The sequence below is a fragment of the Podarcis raffonei genome, chromosome 6 (genome assembly GCF_027172205.1).
Source record: "Podarcis raffonei isolate rPodRaf1 chromosome 6, rPodRaf1.pri, whole genome shotgun sequence".
Lineage (NCBI taxonomy): Eukaryota > Metazoa > Chordata > Lepidosauria > Squamata > Lacertidae > Podarcis > Podarcis raffonei.
This window is the reverse complement of record NC_070607.1, coordinates 84677172-84691697: the sequence shown is the minus strand read 5'-3', so window position 1 is coordinate 84691697 and position 14526 is coordinate 84677172. Positions and strand designations below refer to the sequence as shown.

The 14526-nt window shown below is 42.5% G+C and overlaps 1 protein-coding gene across 4 annotated transcripts in view; it reads right to left on the bottom strand.

Moving 5' to 3' along the window:
- Positions 1-981: 981 nt before the first annotated feature.
- Positions 982-14526, bottom strand: part of TFAP2C (transcription factor AP-2 gamma) — a 35432-nt gene continuing 21887 nt past the window's right edge. For all 4 annotated transcript variants that reach the window (XM_053394318.1, XM_053394317.1, XM_053394321.1 and 1 more), the window contains exons 5-8: positions 14300-14418; positions 6863-7004; positions 1809-2090; positions 982-1614 (exon numbers count right to left, since the gene is read on the bottom strand). In XM_053394318.1, the coding sequence (XP_053250293.1) occupies positions 1572-1614; positions 1809-2090; positions 6863-7004; positions 14300-14418 (586 nt within the window). In that variant the 3' untranslated portion in view covers positions 982-1571. The remainder of the gene's footprint in view (positions 1615-1808; positions 2091-6862; positions 7005-14299; positions 14419-14526) is intronic.

Genomic DNA, 14526 nt, shown 5'->3' with positions numbered 1-14526 from the left:
TTTTAAATACCCAGCATAAACAGACCTGTGTAGCAGTGTATTTGAGCTTACCCATTACCTTTTGGGGGGAGGAAAGGGGGGATTTTAAATTTTGAAGCCCATTTATAAAAAAAAGTATTAAAATGTTCACCATTATTTACAAGACCCATTAAATTACACATAAATAAATATATACATTCCAACACACTGTTTTCCCTTATACACATAAAAACCTCCCTGGATATATTTATATATATTTATATATTCATATATATATAACTTTTTGGCCTATATAGGCAAAAAAAATTAAAAAATGTGCCTATTCTTTCAAGTTTTTTTCCTATTTTAAAAACACAAGACCTGATGACATATATAAAGCTGCAATATCCTGGCATTTGAAAAACGGAAGCAAGTTTCTTTTGCATTCTTTTTAGCTTGAACTAGTTTTTCCTTGTGTAAGAAGAACTGCTACAGTACGCTTTACTGCAGGGATGGGAAGCCTGTGGTCTCCCAGGCACTGTTGGACTCCAAGTCCCATCATCCCCAGCCATGCCAGCTGAGGATGATGGGAACTGTAGTCCAACAAGATCTGAGCAGCTGAAGGTTCCGCTTCCCCACTTTAGTGCTTGCTGCTCTGTGTTCATTTGAGTCCAGCAGAAGCTTAGTCTGCATTAGAATAACTTCCAGGATTTGTATGAATCACTCTCAAAAAGCCCCCAAGAGGTTGCAAGGTGATGCAAGGTGTTCAAATAACCATCAGACTATTTATTTCACTTTATACCAAGTTCAACTTCCCTTTGGATAAAAAATTCCATTACATTTACAGTCCTGGGTGCCTTATCAAGGCTTCAGATACCCTGGGGTTAATACTGAGTTATGTTGTTGCTGGTTTCCAAAGATTTCCAGAACCAGGGAAATCCTGCTTATAACCTTCTTGATGGTCCCATTCTTCTCTTCTTATTCTCTGGCACAGCCATGAGAGGGAAACTGGAAGCATTTGCCTTCTGTTTAACACTAACCTTAGTTTATTGTGACATCTCAGAATGATAAACAATGATTTGTGTGTAAACGTGTGATTTATTGAAGCAACCCGGGTCAGCGTGGGGTTTATAGTTCTGAATTGTTATTATCAAACCATAGCTTGCACCCAATCTTGATGCCTTTCAGACATTTTGGATTACAACTCCCATAATCTCTTACCATGGGCTGATGGAAGCTGCAGGCCAAGACAGTTAGAGAGCATCAACTGGGGCAGATTGATTTACACTAATGATGGTTTGTCCTTTTTTAATATACGGATAAACTATACTTGGTGTCAGGCAGGAAGCAAACGCTTCCTATCTCATCTTTGCAACTGCAAAGAAGGAGGTTCTCGATTCCAGGGCTTCAGGTAACATTAAAAAACCACGGTTTAGTGTTCCATCTGAACGCTGCTATCAGGATGTACGCAATGAAAAAGAGCATCTTATTCAAAGTTTTGAGAAACAGCACTAAACAGACTTCCATACAAGAAAAAAAAATAGCACCACTTTGTACTGTTTAAAAAGTTTTTTTTTTCTTTTAAAAATGAAATTAAAAGCTTGTACTCATGTTTATCTTCGGTTCCCTGGTCCCACAATGAATGGATAACAGCAGCTTTAAAGAAAGGAGAGAAAGAGAGACACATGTATCTCACAGAGGAGCCTGAAAAGGATGCTTAAAAAACGAAAAACACGCCCCGAAGCAAGTTGTAACAAGATTATCTACATGCCCTCTAGGCAAGACGATCTTAAAGTCTGTGTGCGAGAAACAGTATACAAAAGTCTGGCTTCTTCCGCTTTCTCACTCACTTCCGGTGCTTGTCCATTTTCTCAATGCTTTTATTGGTTTCTGCAGGGCTCTGGTCGCCGGTGTTCATGTACGTTTTGTCTGCTATTTTGAGCGCTTCGTTCAGGTAGTTCTGGACGGACGTCATGGCAGCACAGATCGCAGCGCTCCCGAAGCCGTGGGTGATTAGGCTGAAGTGAGTCAAGCAGCCCTGGATGCCAGGGTCTAAGATGGGGCTCGGCCTCGCATTGCCAAGAGGGGTGCGGTCCTGAGTGAGGAGTTCAGTGAATTCTTTGCAGATCTGCCTGCAAGAGACAACACATTGAATTAACTTTCAACAAAACCATCGGCCGCCACAGTTAAAAAGGTTGCCAAAATCAGCTTGCCAAATCAGAAAGTCAAGAATGATATTACAGTGGGCAGGTGTGTAGGTGGGTGTGTCTAATCACTTCCCCATGTATACTAAAACACAGAAATATATTTTAAGGTCAGCTACCTTAGTGTTTAGGGACATGCATGGCATGGCGCTGTGGGTTAAATCACAGAGCCTAGGACTTGCCGATCAGAAGATCAGTGGTTTGAATCCCCGTGACGGGGTGAGCTCCCGTTGCTCGGTCCCTGCTCCTGCCAACCTAGCAGTTCGAAAGCACATCAAAGTGCAAGTGGATAAATAGGTACCGCTCCAGCTGGAAGGTAAACAGTGTTTCCGTGTGCTGCTCTGGTTCACCAGAAGCGGCTTAGTCATGCTGGCCACATGACCCGGAAGCTGTACGCTGGCTCCCTCGGCCAATGAAGCGAGATGAGCACCGCAACCCCAGGGTCAGCCACGACTGGACCTAATGGTCAGGGGTCCCTTTACCTTTACCTTAGTGTTTCTCAGACTTGGGTCTCCAGCTGTTGGTGGACTACAATTCCCATCATCTCTGCCAACTGGAGATAATGGGAGTTGTAGTCCAACAACAGCTGGAGATCCCTGCCCCCAAGCGTGAGGAACACTGAGCTAACTGAAAGAAATGAAGAACACAACTGCCATTTCCTGTGTCACACAAGTCAGCTGTTTGTACAGCTCAGTTCAGTGTGTTTGTTATCCTCAGAGCAACCTTCCAAGGTAGGCTAAACAAAAGCAGTTATCTTATACCGAATCAGACTGTTCTTCCATGTAGCAAAGCTCAGAAGCTGGTAGGGCAAAGGAGGTGGTAAAAGAGACGGCAGGAGTGAAGGGAGGCTGATTTTTCCCACCAGCCACCCCTTCAGCGCAGTAAGAGCACCACCAAGGAAGGAAGCAAATCAATCCCAGTAGAGTGCAAGTGTGGGCGGAGCCTTTTGGAGGAGGGGCCTAAGAAACAGGTGTTTCTGACATCACCAATGCACTTGCCATTGGCACCTTCAAGACCACCTCAAGAGGGCAGTGGGGAAGCCAGTATTCATATTATTATTTCTAGAGAAGGCTACGATTTCATACATTGGCTCTCAGAATTTTAAGAGGGAGGGCAAATCTCTTTGCCTCCTATAAGACTACTTTGTGTGTTTTTTTAACTGCTTATTTTGCACCGTGTTATCAATTTGAGACCTTTCATGGCTAAACACTCTTAAGCACATCGTGAAAGTTTCATCAAGGCCCTTGGGGGCCTTTGAGTCACTCATCTCCGCCGCAAACTGACCCCACAGTTGATGCGGGTCCTGTGAGGGCCTTTAGAGCACCATCTGCTCAAAGTTTGCAATATGAGCTTCAGTTACTGAGGCCCAGGGATGTGTGTGTGCTCTCTCGACCCTTGTGCCCACCATGGCTTTTAAGATGTGGCAGGGAGGGTCTGACTGGGCGGGTCCAGAGGAACCTAATTTAGGAAGAAGGTGCCCATCGTACTGAAAGACTATCTTCCTCAACAGGACACCAAGTTTCTATGCAACTACTGCCTTGTCTCTCTCTCTCTCTCTCTCTCTCTCTCTCTCTCTCTCTCACACACACACACACACACACACACACCCTTTCTTGGGCAAGGGGTTTGAGATCCATGGGGATCCGTCTTGTTTCCCATGTTAGTCAGCGTGAATATGGAATCACTAGATATCCTCTGGGGATTTGGAGTGCAATAGCCTACAGGTGACACCCAACTCTATCGCTCCATGCCATCTGAATCAGAAGAAGATGTGCAAGTCCTGGACCAGTGCCTGTAGGCAGTGATGGGCTGGATGCAAGCCAACAAACTGAAGTGGAATCATGATTAGATGGAGCTGCTGTGGGTAAGTGGCTCATGGGTACAGAAATTAGTGAGATGGCCTGTCCTCAATAAGGCAACACTCCCCAAAGAAGCAGCTGCATAGATTAGAGGAGTATACTCCTAAGCTACCTGTGAACTGCCCTGCAGATGAAGGGTAGTATACAAATTTAATAAATTTAAAATTTAAAATTTCTCTGAAAGCACAGGTGGGTAAGGAAAGGGCCTCAGCTCAGGGGTGGAGTGCGTTTAAAAAGGCCCCAGGTAAAACCCTTGGCTTCTCCAGAAAGGTCTGGGGAAAACTGTTCTCCCAAACAACAAGAAACTAATGGTCTGACTTGGTAGATAAGAAGCTGCTATGTTCCGTGACAAACACTTCCTGGGCTGGGACAGTCAGGCATCAGTAAACCAACCTCTTAGCTGGGCTACTGCAATGCACTGTGTGTGGCTGCCCTTGAATACAGTCCACAGGGTGCAGCTAGTGCAGAATACTGCTGCCAGGGTATTACTTGGGCAGCAAGAAAAGATTGTATTACGCCAATCCTTATAACTTGGCACAAGCACCCACATAGCCACCAGGCTCAATTCTGGAGGGTGGTACTAGTGTACCAGGCCCTGGGTACTGGAAGGAAAAGCTTCCCTTCCATATGATCTTCTGCTAGACCTGCTTTATTTAATCTGCTTTTAAGGTACAGTTGCATGACAATTTCCACAGCTTTGGTTTTGCAGAAGGTATGGAAGGCAACAGAACAGAGACAGGGAATTTAGCTAGCTAGCTCTCACTGGAGAAATATGGTTGAAGTTTAAATACCTGCAAATTCCAAACCATTCACCAAGTTTGCAGGCTGTAAGTGGAAATGTGTTGCTGGATGCACCTAAAATGCTTTTGGATGTTTCACATCTTAAAACCCCCACAGGGATCACCGTATTGCTAGGATTTGATGAATCTGTGCTCCAAAAGGCACGTGATGCCTTTTGATCTTCCAAGGATCTTGCAAGCATTCGCCAAGACATATTAAAGCTAAAAGGTCCTTATTTCCTCCTATTGACATTTTAAGCACCATTTAAAAATAAAAAGCATTTTCATCCAGCCCCAAATGCAGAAACATACGTAATGCTCTACTTTGGAAAGCTGTCATCCTGGAACAATAGCCTACGTGTGATGCATTCTGGAGCCTTCAGATTTCTTCTTAAAATCCTTTCTCCATTCAAAGAGAACTTCACCACTGGATTCAGTAAAAATCTGGCTGCCCTCCAAACCTCAAAATGCTCTAAGCAGACACCATGGTACCCAAACCAGATTTTGGCACAAATCACTATAAAACTCTATTGTATCAGGAACTAGCTATGCAATCCTGAGGTCCATCCAACATTTTTTTAAACACAAAATAGCTACAGCCTCCTAGAGAAGTCCACTATTCCATTAAAAACACACTCACACACACAAAAAATCTTAGGACAAAACACATGTGGGGAAACAAAAAGCGAAAGGTTGCTTTAAGAATACTCAAATTAAAAATATTTGGTAGATTTAGACATCAGACAAAATTCACCTCAAAAGCTTTCTTTTAGTACCCATCAATCTGCGAGTGTCACCCCCAAAATGGAAGTCTTTTAAAGAACTATTGTCTTGAGCTGAATGGTGATTTTGCATGGATGAGAAACACACCCATTTGCACAAGGCAAGTCCCACCAATTTTCCAACATTCTCCACCAAAGCCCTCCTACCACCACCACCACCAACCAGCCACATCCCACGCTGTCCTGAAAAGGTCTTCCCAAACCTTGAGGAAAAGCTTGTTGTTGGAGAGGGTGGGTGATGAGCAAAAACCAAACACTGAAGCCCCTTTGGATGCTGTGCGTGACTTTTAGTTGGGGAGGGAGGAGAGATGAAGCATGCAATTAACTCCACCACTCTAATTTGAACTAAAGCATTCACTTTGGTGAGTTTGAACCCAGCTTAGCTGAACTTCGGAAGGAGCACAGGAAACAGGCTGATACGGAGTCAGAGCCTTGTCCAGTCTCAATGAGTAAATTGCCTACAAGCAGGGATGAAGAAACTGCTGTTTGACTACAACGCCCATCATCAGTAGCCACTGGCCATGCTGGCTGAGACTGATGGGAGCTGGAGTCCAAGAACATCTGGAGCACCACAGAGGGTCAACGGAGATCAACCAACAGCAGCTCTTTAGCATTTTGCAATGAGTCTTGTTCTACCCTCCCTGGAGCTGCCAGGAAATGAACAGCCCTCCCCACTCAAGGAACTTTGCATGTCAAAAAGCATAAGAATTCAGACAATTTGCTCTATTACTATGAAAATCACCCCGATATTCTGTAGCATTGCTTAAGACAGTATCAGGCAAACATATACATTCAACATCTTCAGAAACCTAAGCTTGCTTTAATTTTTTAAAAATGCACTGATGCGGGAGGGGACCCATCTGTAAACTTTAGGCAGAGGGCCCTTGAACTTGGAACCAGCCTATAGGTTGCGGACAGGGAAACTTTCAGGTAATTGTTCAACTCCCATCAGCTCCATCCAGCATGACCCATCCAGCAATATCAGGAAGCCTTGCCTTAAAGCAAGCTTCAACAACTGCCACCATCCCCTAAATCAGGCATAGACAAACTCCGGCCCTCCAGATGTTTGAGACTACAATTCCCATCATCCCCTATTAGCTAGGGATGATGGGAATTGTAGTCCCAAACATCTTGAGGGCCAGATTTTTGCCTATGCCTGCCCTAAATATTTTAACATGCAGATCACAGTCCTCCTTTATGTAGAACTAAGGGTTACGATACAAATGCTAAAATACAAACTAGTCATCCAGGGTGCTCATGTTCAAAAAGAGAATACCTACTTTGCAGCCAGCAGCATGTTCTTCCTGTTAGCCATCTCATTACGCCCCAGATGCGGCCGAGTTAAGTATTCGGCCACAGCCTTGGAAGGAAATTCAGTTTCACAGACATAGCCAAAATCTCGGGCAAGATGTACAGCTTCGCCTGGAAAAGATGAGAAAGAAACCACAAAAATAAAGCTGTGATTATCATCCTCTTCTTATTCATTTTATTAATTACCCACCCTTCACCCCAAGGTCCCAGGGTGAGTTACATTAGATATTAAGTTAATATCTAATATTAGTTTAATACCTCCCCTCCAAAAAAAACAAAAGCAGTTTGCAGCACAAATTTTACATAATACACCATTTTCATGATATGCCCTACTTAAGACCATAAAGTCCAAGTTAATTTTCCAGCAGGCTCATAATTTATGTTTAATTTACAGCACCTGAGCAATTCTGCCTTGATATCCAAAGGCTGCAAAAGGGGTTTCTTTGTTCTTAGTCTAAACCAGTGACTGACAGAATTCTGCCACAGGATAACCCTTGAGGGTGGCCTGTCAGGGGCTGTGTGCGGACAAGGGACCAAGCTGGTGCAACCAGTGGCCAAAGTCCACAATATGGGTGCAGTGTCCTCCATTTCTCCTTGCTGCCCAAGGAAAATTAGGCCAAGGCCTCACAAACCTCACCCCCTTGTTCTAGCTAGCCTATTGGTTTGTTCTAGGGTGTGGATCAGCTAGTCTAGGGATGGGAAACTTTTTCACCATCAAGGACTAGAATCTCTGGGGTGAAATTAGTAATACATTGGGAGCTACAGGTTGGCACAGCCAGGCCCAAGAGTGGACAGGGCCTGTCTCTTTGTGAGCGCACCAACTTATCCCCCTCCACACACACAAACACACGATGCAGAAGAGGAAGTGATTTTCAGCGGGGAACAAGAGAAGGTCCACACCGTCTTGAAGCAATCTACCATTTGGACTACAGTTCCCATCAGTTTCACCCAGGCTCTGATCCCTGATGGGAGCTTCTGTCCCAAACATCTGGAAGGCACCAGGTTGACAAAAGCTATGCTAACTGGGTTGCAGGCTGACCTAATGAGGGTTTCAGCAGTAGCATTGTCACCATATAAATATGTGGAAATAAGGCGGCGTGAGTCCTCACATACCATACCCTCCAACACAACATGGCCCAAATCCGGGACACCATCTTCCAGGTCCAAAATCCTGCACAAGTCACGTGAACCACACGAGATCACAGGCTAGGAAAAAGCATTTTCTTCGGGTACAGCGCCAAAAACACATAGACATTTGGGGGCGCCTTGCAAGATCATGGACCTCTCCCCCCAAAAAAACACTTTTCGGGGGGGGGAGATCTTTTCCCGAAATCGTGCCAGAGACCAAGGTGCCCCAAACGGCTGCCATACTCTCGTGGGGGGGGGGAGATGGCCTGGTTTTCCCACGGCATAAATGTTAGGCTAATGGTGGGTCCAGACTCCAAAAAGGGGTGGAGACCTATTGAGCTACTCTATTGATCAAACAAAGCTCTCTTGAAAACAAGTTTCTTTTTTTTTTTTTTGCTTTTAAAATAGTTTTTATTGAAAATTTCAACACAACAATTTATCAAAAACATCTCGAATATAACAAATCATAGCTGTTTTGGACTTCCTTCAGCGTCTCTGACAATCATCCATATTTATACCTTTAATACACATTCCCTTTTTACGTATTGCCAATGTTCCTCCTTATTCCTAATATTTCTAATAAACAATACTTATTTGTTTTTTACAGTGCCTCTTGAAATCCTGCTAGTGTTGTGTTAATACCACATGTATTTTTCAGATAGTCCACAAATTTTTCCCAGTCCTCAATAAACTTTTGATCTTTACTATATCTAATTTTCCCAGTTAGTTTATCCAGTTCTGCATAATCTGTCAATTTTAGTCTCCATTCTTCTACTGTCGGTATCTCTTCTTGTTTCCACTTCTGGGCCAACACAATTCTGGCTGCCGTTACTGCGTATTGGAAAAGCTTGCCGTCCTTCCTTCTTATGTCCTTTCCTACTATCCCTAAAAGAAAAGCTTCAGGTTTTTTCACAAAAGTATATCTTAACATTTTTTTCAACTCATTATATATCAATTCCCAAAAGCTTCTCACTTTCTTACATTCCCACCATTGATGAAAGAACGTCCCTTCTTTTTCTTTGCATTTCCAACATTTGTTATCAACCTTATACATCTTTGCTAATTTTACAGGTGTCATATACCATCTATAAAACATTTTCATCACATTCTCTTTCAGTAACGTACAAGCCGTGAATCTTATGTTCTCTTTCCACAATTTTTCCCATTCTTCGAATTGAATGTTGTGCCCCACATCCCTTGCCCACTGTATCATTACCGATTTAACCTCTTCATCCTTAGTATACCATTCCAACAATATCTTATACATTTTTGACAGAATTTTATACTCATTTATTATGTCTTTTTGGAAAATTGATTCTTTTTCAACATATCCTTTATCCTTCAAGTCTTTTTTAAATGTTTCATTTACTTGGAAATAGTGCAGCCAGTCATTCATATACTCTTTAACTTGTTCATATGGCTTCAATTTCCATTTTCCTCCTTCACTGGTTACCAATTCGCCATATGTACCCCATTTTTCTCTCATATTAATCTTCTTAACACTCAGTACCTCTAGCGGAGATAACCAATGTGGTACTTTTGGTTCTAATATATTTTTATATCTTTCCCAGACCTCTATTAGTGGACCTCTGAAGATATGGTTTCCAAATCCTTTGTGAACCCTTTTTTTATCACACCATAGATACGCATGCCACCCAAATCTGTTGTCGAAACCCTCAAGATCTAGTAACTCATTGTTTTCTAGCTTTATCCATTCCTTTATCCAGCATATACATGCTGCTTCATAGTACAGTCTCATATCTGGCAGGGCGAAGCCTCCTCTTTCTTTTACATCCGTCAATAACTTAAATTTTATTCTCGGCTTCTTCCCCTGCCAGATGTACCTTGAAATCACTCTTTGCCATTCTCTGAAGGTTCCTGTACCCTTTAATATGGGTATAGTCTGAAATAAAAACAGCATTTTCGGTAGCACCGTCATCTTTATCGTAGATATTCTTCCCCAAAATGATAATTTCATTCTGGCCCACACCTCCAGATCTTTCTTAATTCCTTTCCAAACCGGGATATAATTATTTTGATACAAATCAATGTTCTTAGGTGATAACCAAATTCCCAAATATTTAACCTTTTTCACCGCCTCTATCTCAGTTCGTTGCTGCAACAAATCAATCATACTTTGTTCCATATTTTTTGCAATAATTTTGGTCTTTCTCTTATTCAATCTGAATCCTGCCACCCTTCCAAATTGTTCCATTTCGTCTAACACCTCCTTCACACTTTCTAATGGTTCTTCCATAGTCAGTACCAAATCATCGGCAAAGGCTTTAACTTTATACTCATTTTGACCTACTGTTACCCCTTTTATTTGCTTGTTTTGTCTAATTGCATTTAGGAAGACTTCCAGAACCGTTATAAATAGCAGTGGTGATAGTGGGCAACCTTGTCTTGTTCCTTTGGATATTTGAATATCTTCTGTAATAACATTGTTCACAATCAATTTTGCTCTCTGCTCCGTATAGATTGCCTTTATACCATTATAAAACTCTTGTCCCACTTCCATATATTCTAAGTTTTTCAACATAAATTCCCAAATCACGTTATCAAAGGCCTTTTCTGCATCTACAAACATTAAAATTGCTTGTTTATCGCTCCTATCAGACAGATATTCTATGACATTAATTATGTTTCTTACATTATCTCTCATTTGTCTGCCTGGTAGGAAGCCTGCTTGATCTTTGTGTATGAGTTTTATCAATATCTTTTTCAATCTCTTCGCAAGAATTCCTGCAAAGATCTTATAGTCTGTATTTAATAATGAGATAGGCCTATAGTTTTTAACTTGAGTTAAATCCGAGTCTTGTTTCGGAATTAATGTAATAAACGCTTCTTTCCACGTTTCTGGAATGTCTCTTTCTTTTAAAATGTTGTTCAAAACTTCAGTCAATGGGGTCACCAACACATCTTTCATTTCTTTATAATAACTCGATGTAAACCCATCCGGACCCGGAGCTTTCCCTCTCTTCAACTCCTTTATCACTTCCTTTACTTCTTCTTTTCCTATTGGGGCATTCAGCTGGTCTTTTTGGTCTGTCGGGATCTTCCGCACCATTTTCTCTTTTAGGTATCTTTCTATTTTCTTCTTATTGTTCCTTTCTTTATTTTTATATAACTGTTTGTAGAATTCCAAGAAACCTCTCCTTATTTCTTTCGGATCAACTGTCTCCTCTCCATTTATCTTAATTTTATTGATTGTACTCTGCTCCTTTCTCTTTTTCAGTTGCCACGCAAGCCATTTTCCTGATTTGTTTGCAAACTCAAAGTTTTTTTGTCTTAACCTTTTAATGTTCCATTCAACTTCTTTATTTATTATCATTGCAAATTGAGTTTGTAGAGACCTTATTTCCTGCTTTATTTTCAAGTTGTTAGGTTTCAGCAAGAAACCCTTTTTTTGGACATTTGTCTATACAGAAACATCCTCTTCGGACTGGAGCTCTAGGGATTTTGTTTAGGATTGAGGCAGAGTTTCTTGCATCATCCTACGTCCCCGCCCCACCCCCACCCCAATAATTAGCCAAATTCTACCTTCTCATCCTGTAATTGGCCTCTGTTCCCAGACTGTTTTTGGAAGATGTCAAAAGAGATTGCAAAATATTACTTCACAATTAAGTAGCTTGGATGAACACAAAATTCCGAGCCGCTTAGATATTTGTAAAGCCGCACAGCGACAGAAGCTACCACGGTTGGCTTACAAGTTTGGCGCATCCCCTCCCATACGTCTGGTGCAGCTTGAACCAAAAAGACACTCACCCAAAACTTGAGGACAACTCCCATCAAAACAACTAGCAAAGCAACTATTCATTTTAATGGATCCGGATTCCACCCAGACAATCCAGTTAAACAAAAGATGTGGGATGCAAAGCATATTTCACCCATTTGAATTCAATCGACCCGGCATTCCGGTAATGGAACACATTTGCTCAGAAAATACAGGATGGTTTGCCTATGTTGCAATAAAAGTGATGAACATGCACCAAGTGATCTCTTGCAAGTGTTGAGTGAACCATCATAGATTAGCTGCTACAGACAGGTGGTGCATCATCTCAGACATGCTTGTTCTCAATGGACGCCATTCATACATTCATTTTCCATTCATCAAAGTTAAACATCCATGCACATGTGAACTAGCTCAGGGCCTCCCTGAGTTATATCAGTTAATGAAGACATGGAACTGCAAATCCATCAAATCCAAAATTTGGAATCTGCAGCCCTGCAGATGTTGTTGAGACTCAAACCAGCCCAAAACAGAATGGCTATCAGTCATGGATGGTGGGAATTGTAGTTCTCCCTTCCTCCTTCATTAAAACTTTTGCTTTAAGCACACATTCTATTTGTAGAAAACCTAAAAAGAACCCATGGCTGCAATCCCAAAGATTCTTTATCCCAAAGAAACCATGGCTTTAATAAAGCATTGCTCTCACTTAGTAAACCACTGCATGTGCTTTCTGTCTGCTACACTCTCACCTTAAACTCCACCGCCAAGTAAAAAAATAATAATAATTCTTTTGGAAACAGTTCTCTCTGATCTGAAGGTTATTGGAGGCTGATGGAGCTTTTATTATGGGTGAGCTATTGCTCTTTCAAAACACTGGATTCTACTGGGAACTCTCCACCACTGAACTCTGCTGTCTCGGGGACATTCCTAAGCTAGTTATCAGAATGAACATTCTCATTCCGGATTCTTAAAACTCTTGAGACACTTTCTTAATTTATGGATTAATTTCAACTAGATCTGGTCCCCTTAAAGCTTTGTATCAAACTCCTTAATCAAAAGTTATGCAGTGGGGCAAGAATTCGCCAAACTGTCTGGCGGGACACACACTAATGTGCCTCTGGAAATGAATTAGTTAAATGATGAGAGGTTCCTAGGATTCCACTGGAGAGGCTACCAGATTTGCTCTCCTGCTTACACCACATCCGCAGCTCTTGCAGAAAAGCAATGGTGGAGCACACTCTGCCTTCTCATGCTAGAAATAAATTTATTTGGCCAACGGTAAAAGTATGGATCAAGACATAATCTGGGGGTGAGGGAGAAGAGACAGAAACAAAGGAGACTATGCACACGTTGGCTATCCAGATCTTTTCAGAAGCGCTGCCATAAAAATTTCTATGAATAAAAACTTGGGATTGTCGATTACTCAAGCACAGATCAGCTGCTTGTTCACACACAGATGAGTCACAAGGATGGAGTTGCAGCAGCTCAGTTTCCAGTTTAGAGTCTGCGCAGTCTCAGATGAACGTTAACCCCCACAAACACACGCAGCCTACATCCTGTATTACATCAATGGCCCCACCCCCAATTTAACGCTTGTGAAATTGCACCCCTACATTTATATATCTCTCTCTCTTTCTCCCTCCTAATGATTTTGGAGCACTGGGCTTCAACAGGAAGGGGGGTGCGCAAGTCTCAACAGCAGCACTGAAACAACATGTGGTTGTGGTAAACAAAAAACAAAAAATTCAAGTTAAACACTATTAGAGCAGAACCAGATCCGAACCAGATAGCTAAACTACATCCAGTGCATATTTATAGAGCAGACTCCTGGGAACTGTAATTAGTTAAGAGTTTTAGGGACGTGGGTGGCACTGTGGGTTAAACCACAGAGCCTAGGACTTGCCGATCAGAAGGGTAGGCAGTTCGAATCCCCGCGACGGGGTGAGCTCCCGTTGCTTGGTCCCTGCTCCTGCCAACCTAGCAGTTTGAAAGCACGTCAAAGTGCAAGTAGATAAATAGGCACCGCTTCGGCGGGAAGGTAAACGGTGTTTCCGTGCGCTGCTCTGGTTCGCCAAAAGCGGCTTAGTCATGCTGGCCACATGACCCGGAAGCTGTACGCCGGCTCCCTCGGCCAATAAAGCAAGATGAGCGCTGCAACCCCAAAGTTGGTCACTACTGGACCTAATGGTCAGGGGTCCCTTTACCTTTACTGGGGATTTTGGCTCTGCAAATGGGGAAATTCACCATTCCCAGGAGTTTTTAAAGGTGTGCTGGATGTACTTTAAATGCATGGTGTGGGTCTGCCCTTCATCCTCCAAATCATTTTGGACCACAACTCCTATCAGCCCCAGCCAGGGATTGCAGTCCAGAAACAATTGGAGAGAACCATGTTGGCAACGGCTGAAGCAGAAAGTCCAGATATGAATATTTGGGCTAAAGTCTGAAAATGGAACAACACAGCTTTAGAGGACATGCTCATCCAAGTCACCTCGTTTGTCCTTTACCCAGAAAGGCTCTTTTTAAAAAATAAAGAATTAAGACTGACCTTCCACCAATGATGTCAACAAAGTCACATTTGCAGCTTTCCTTCTGCCAGCTGGAAGGTTGAGGCCAATTTTGTCCAGCTTCTCCCTTAGAGATCGGCCACCATTTTTAGATTTGGCTCTGCAAATAGCAGGGGGAAAGAGGTGGACAGTGTTTTATTTAGCCACACACCCCTGATAGAGGCCACATTTCAAAGCAATTGAGAAATGCCAAATTACTGACATTCAG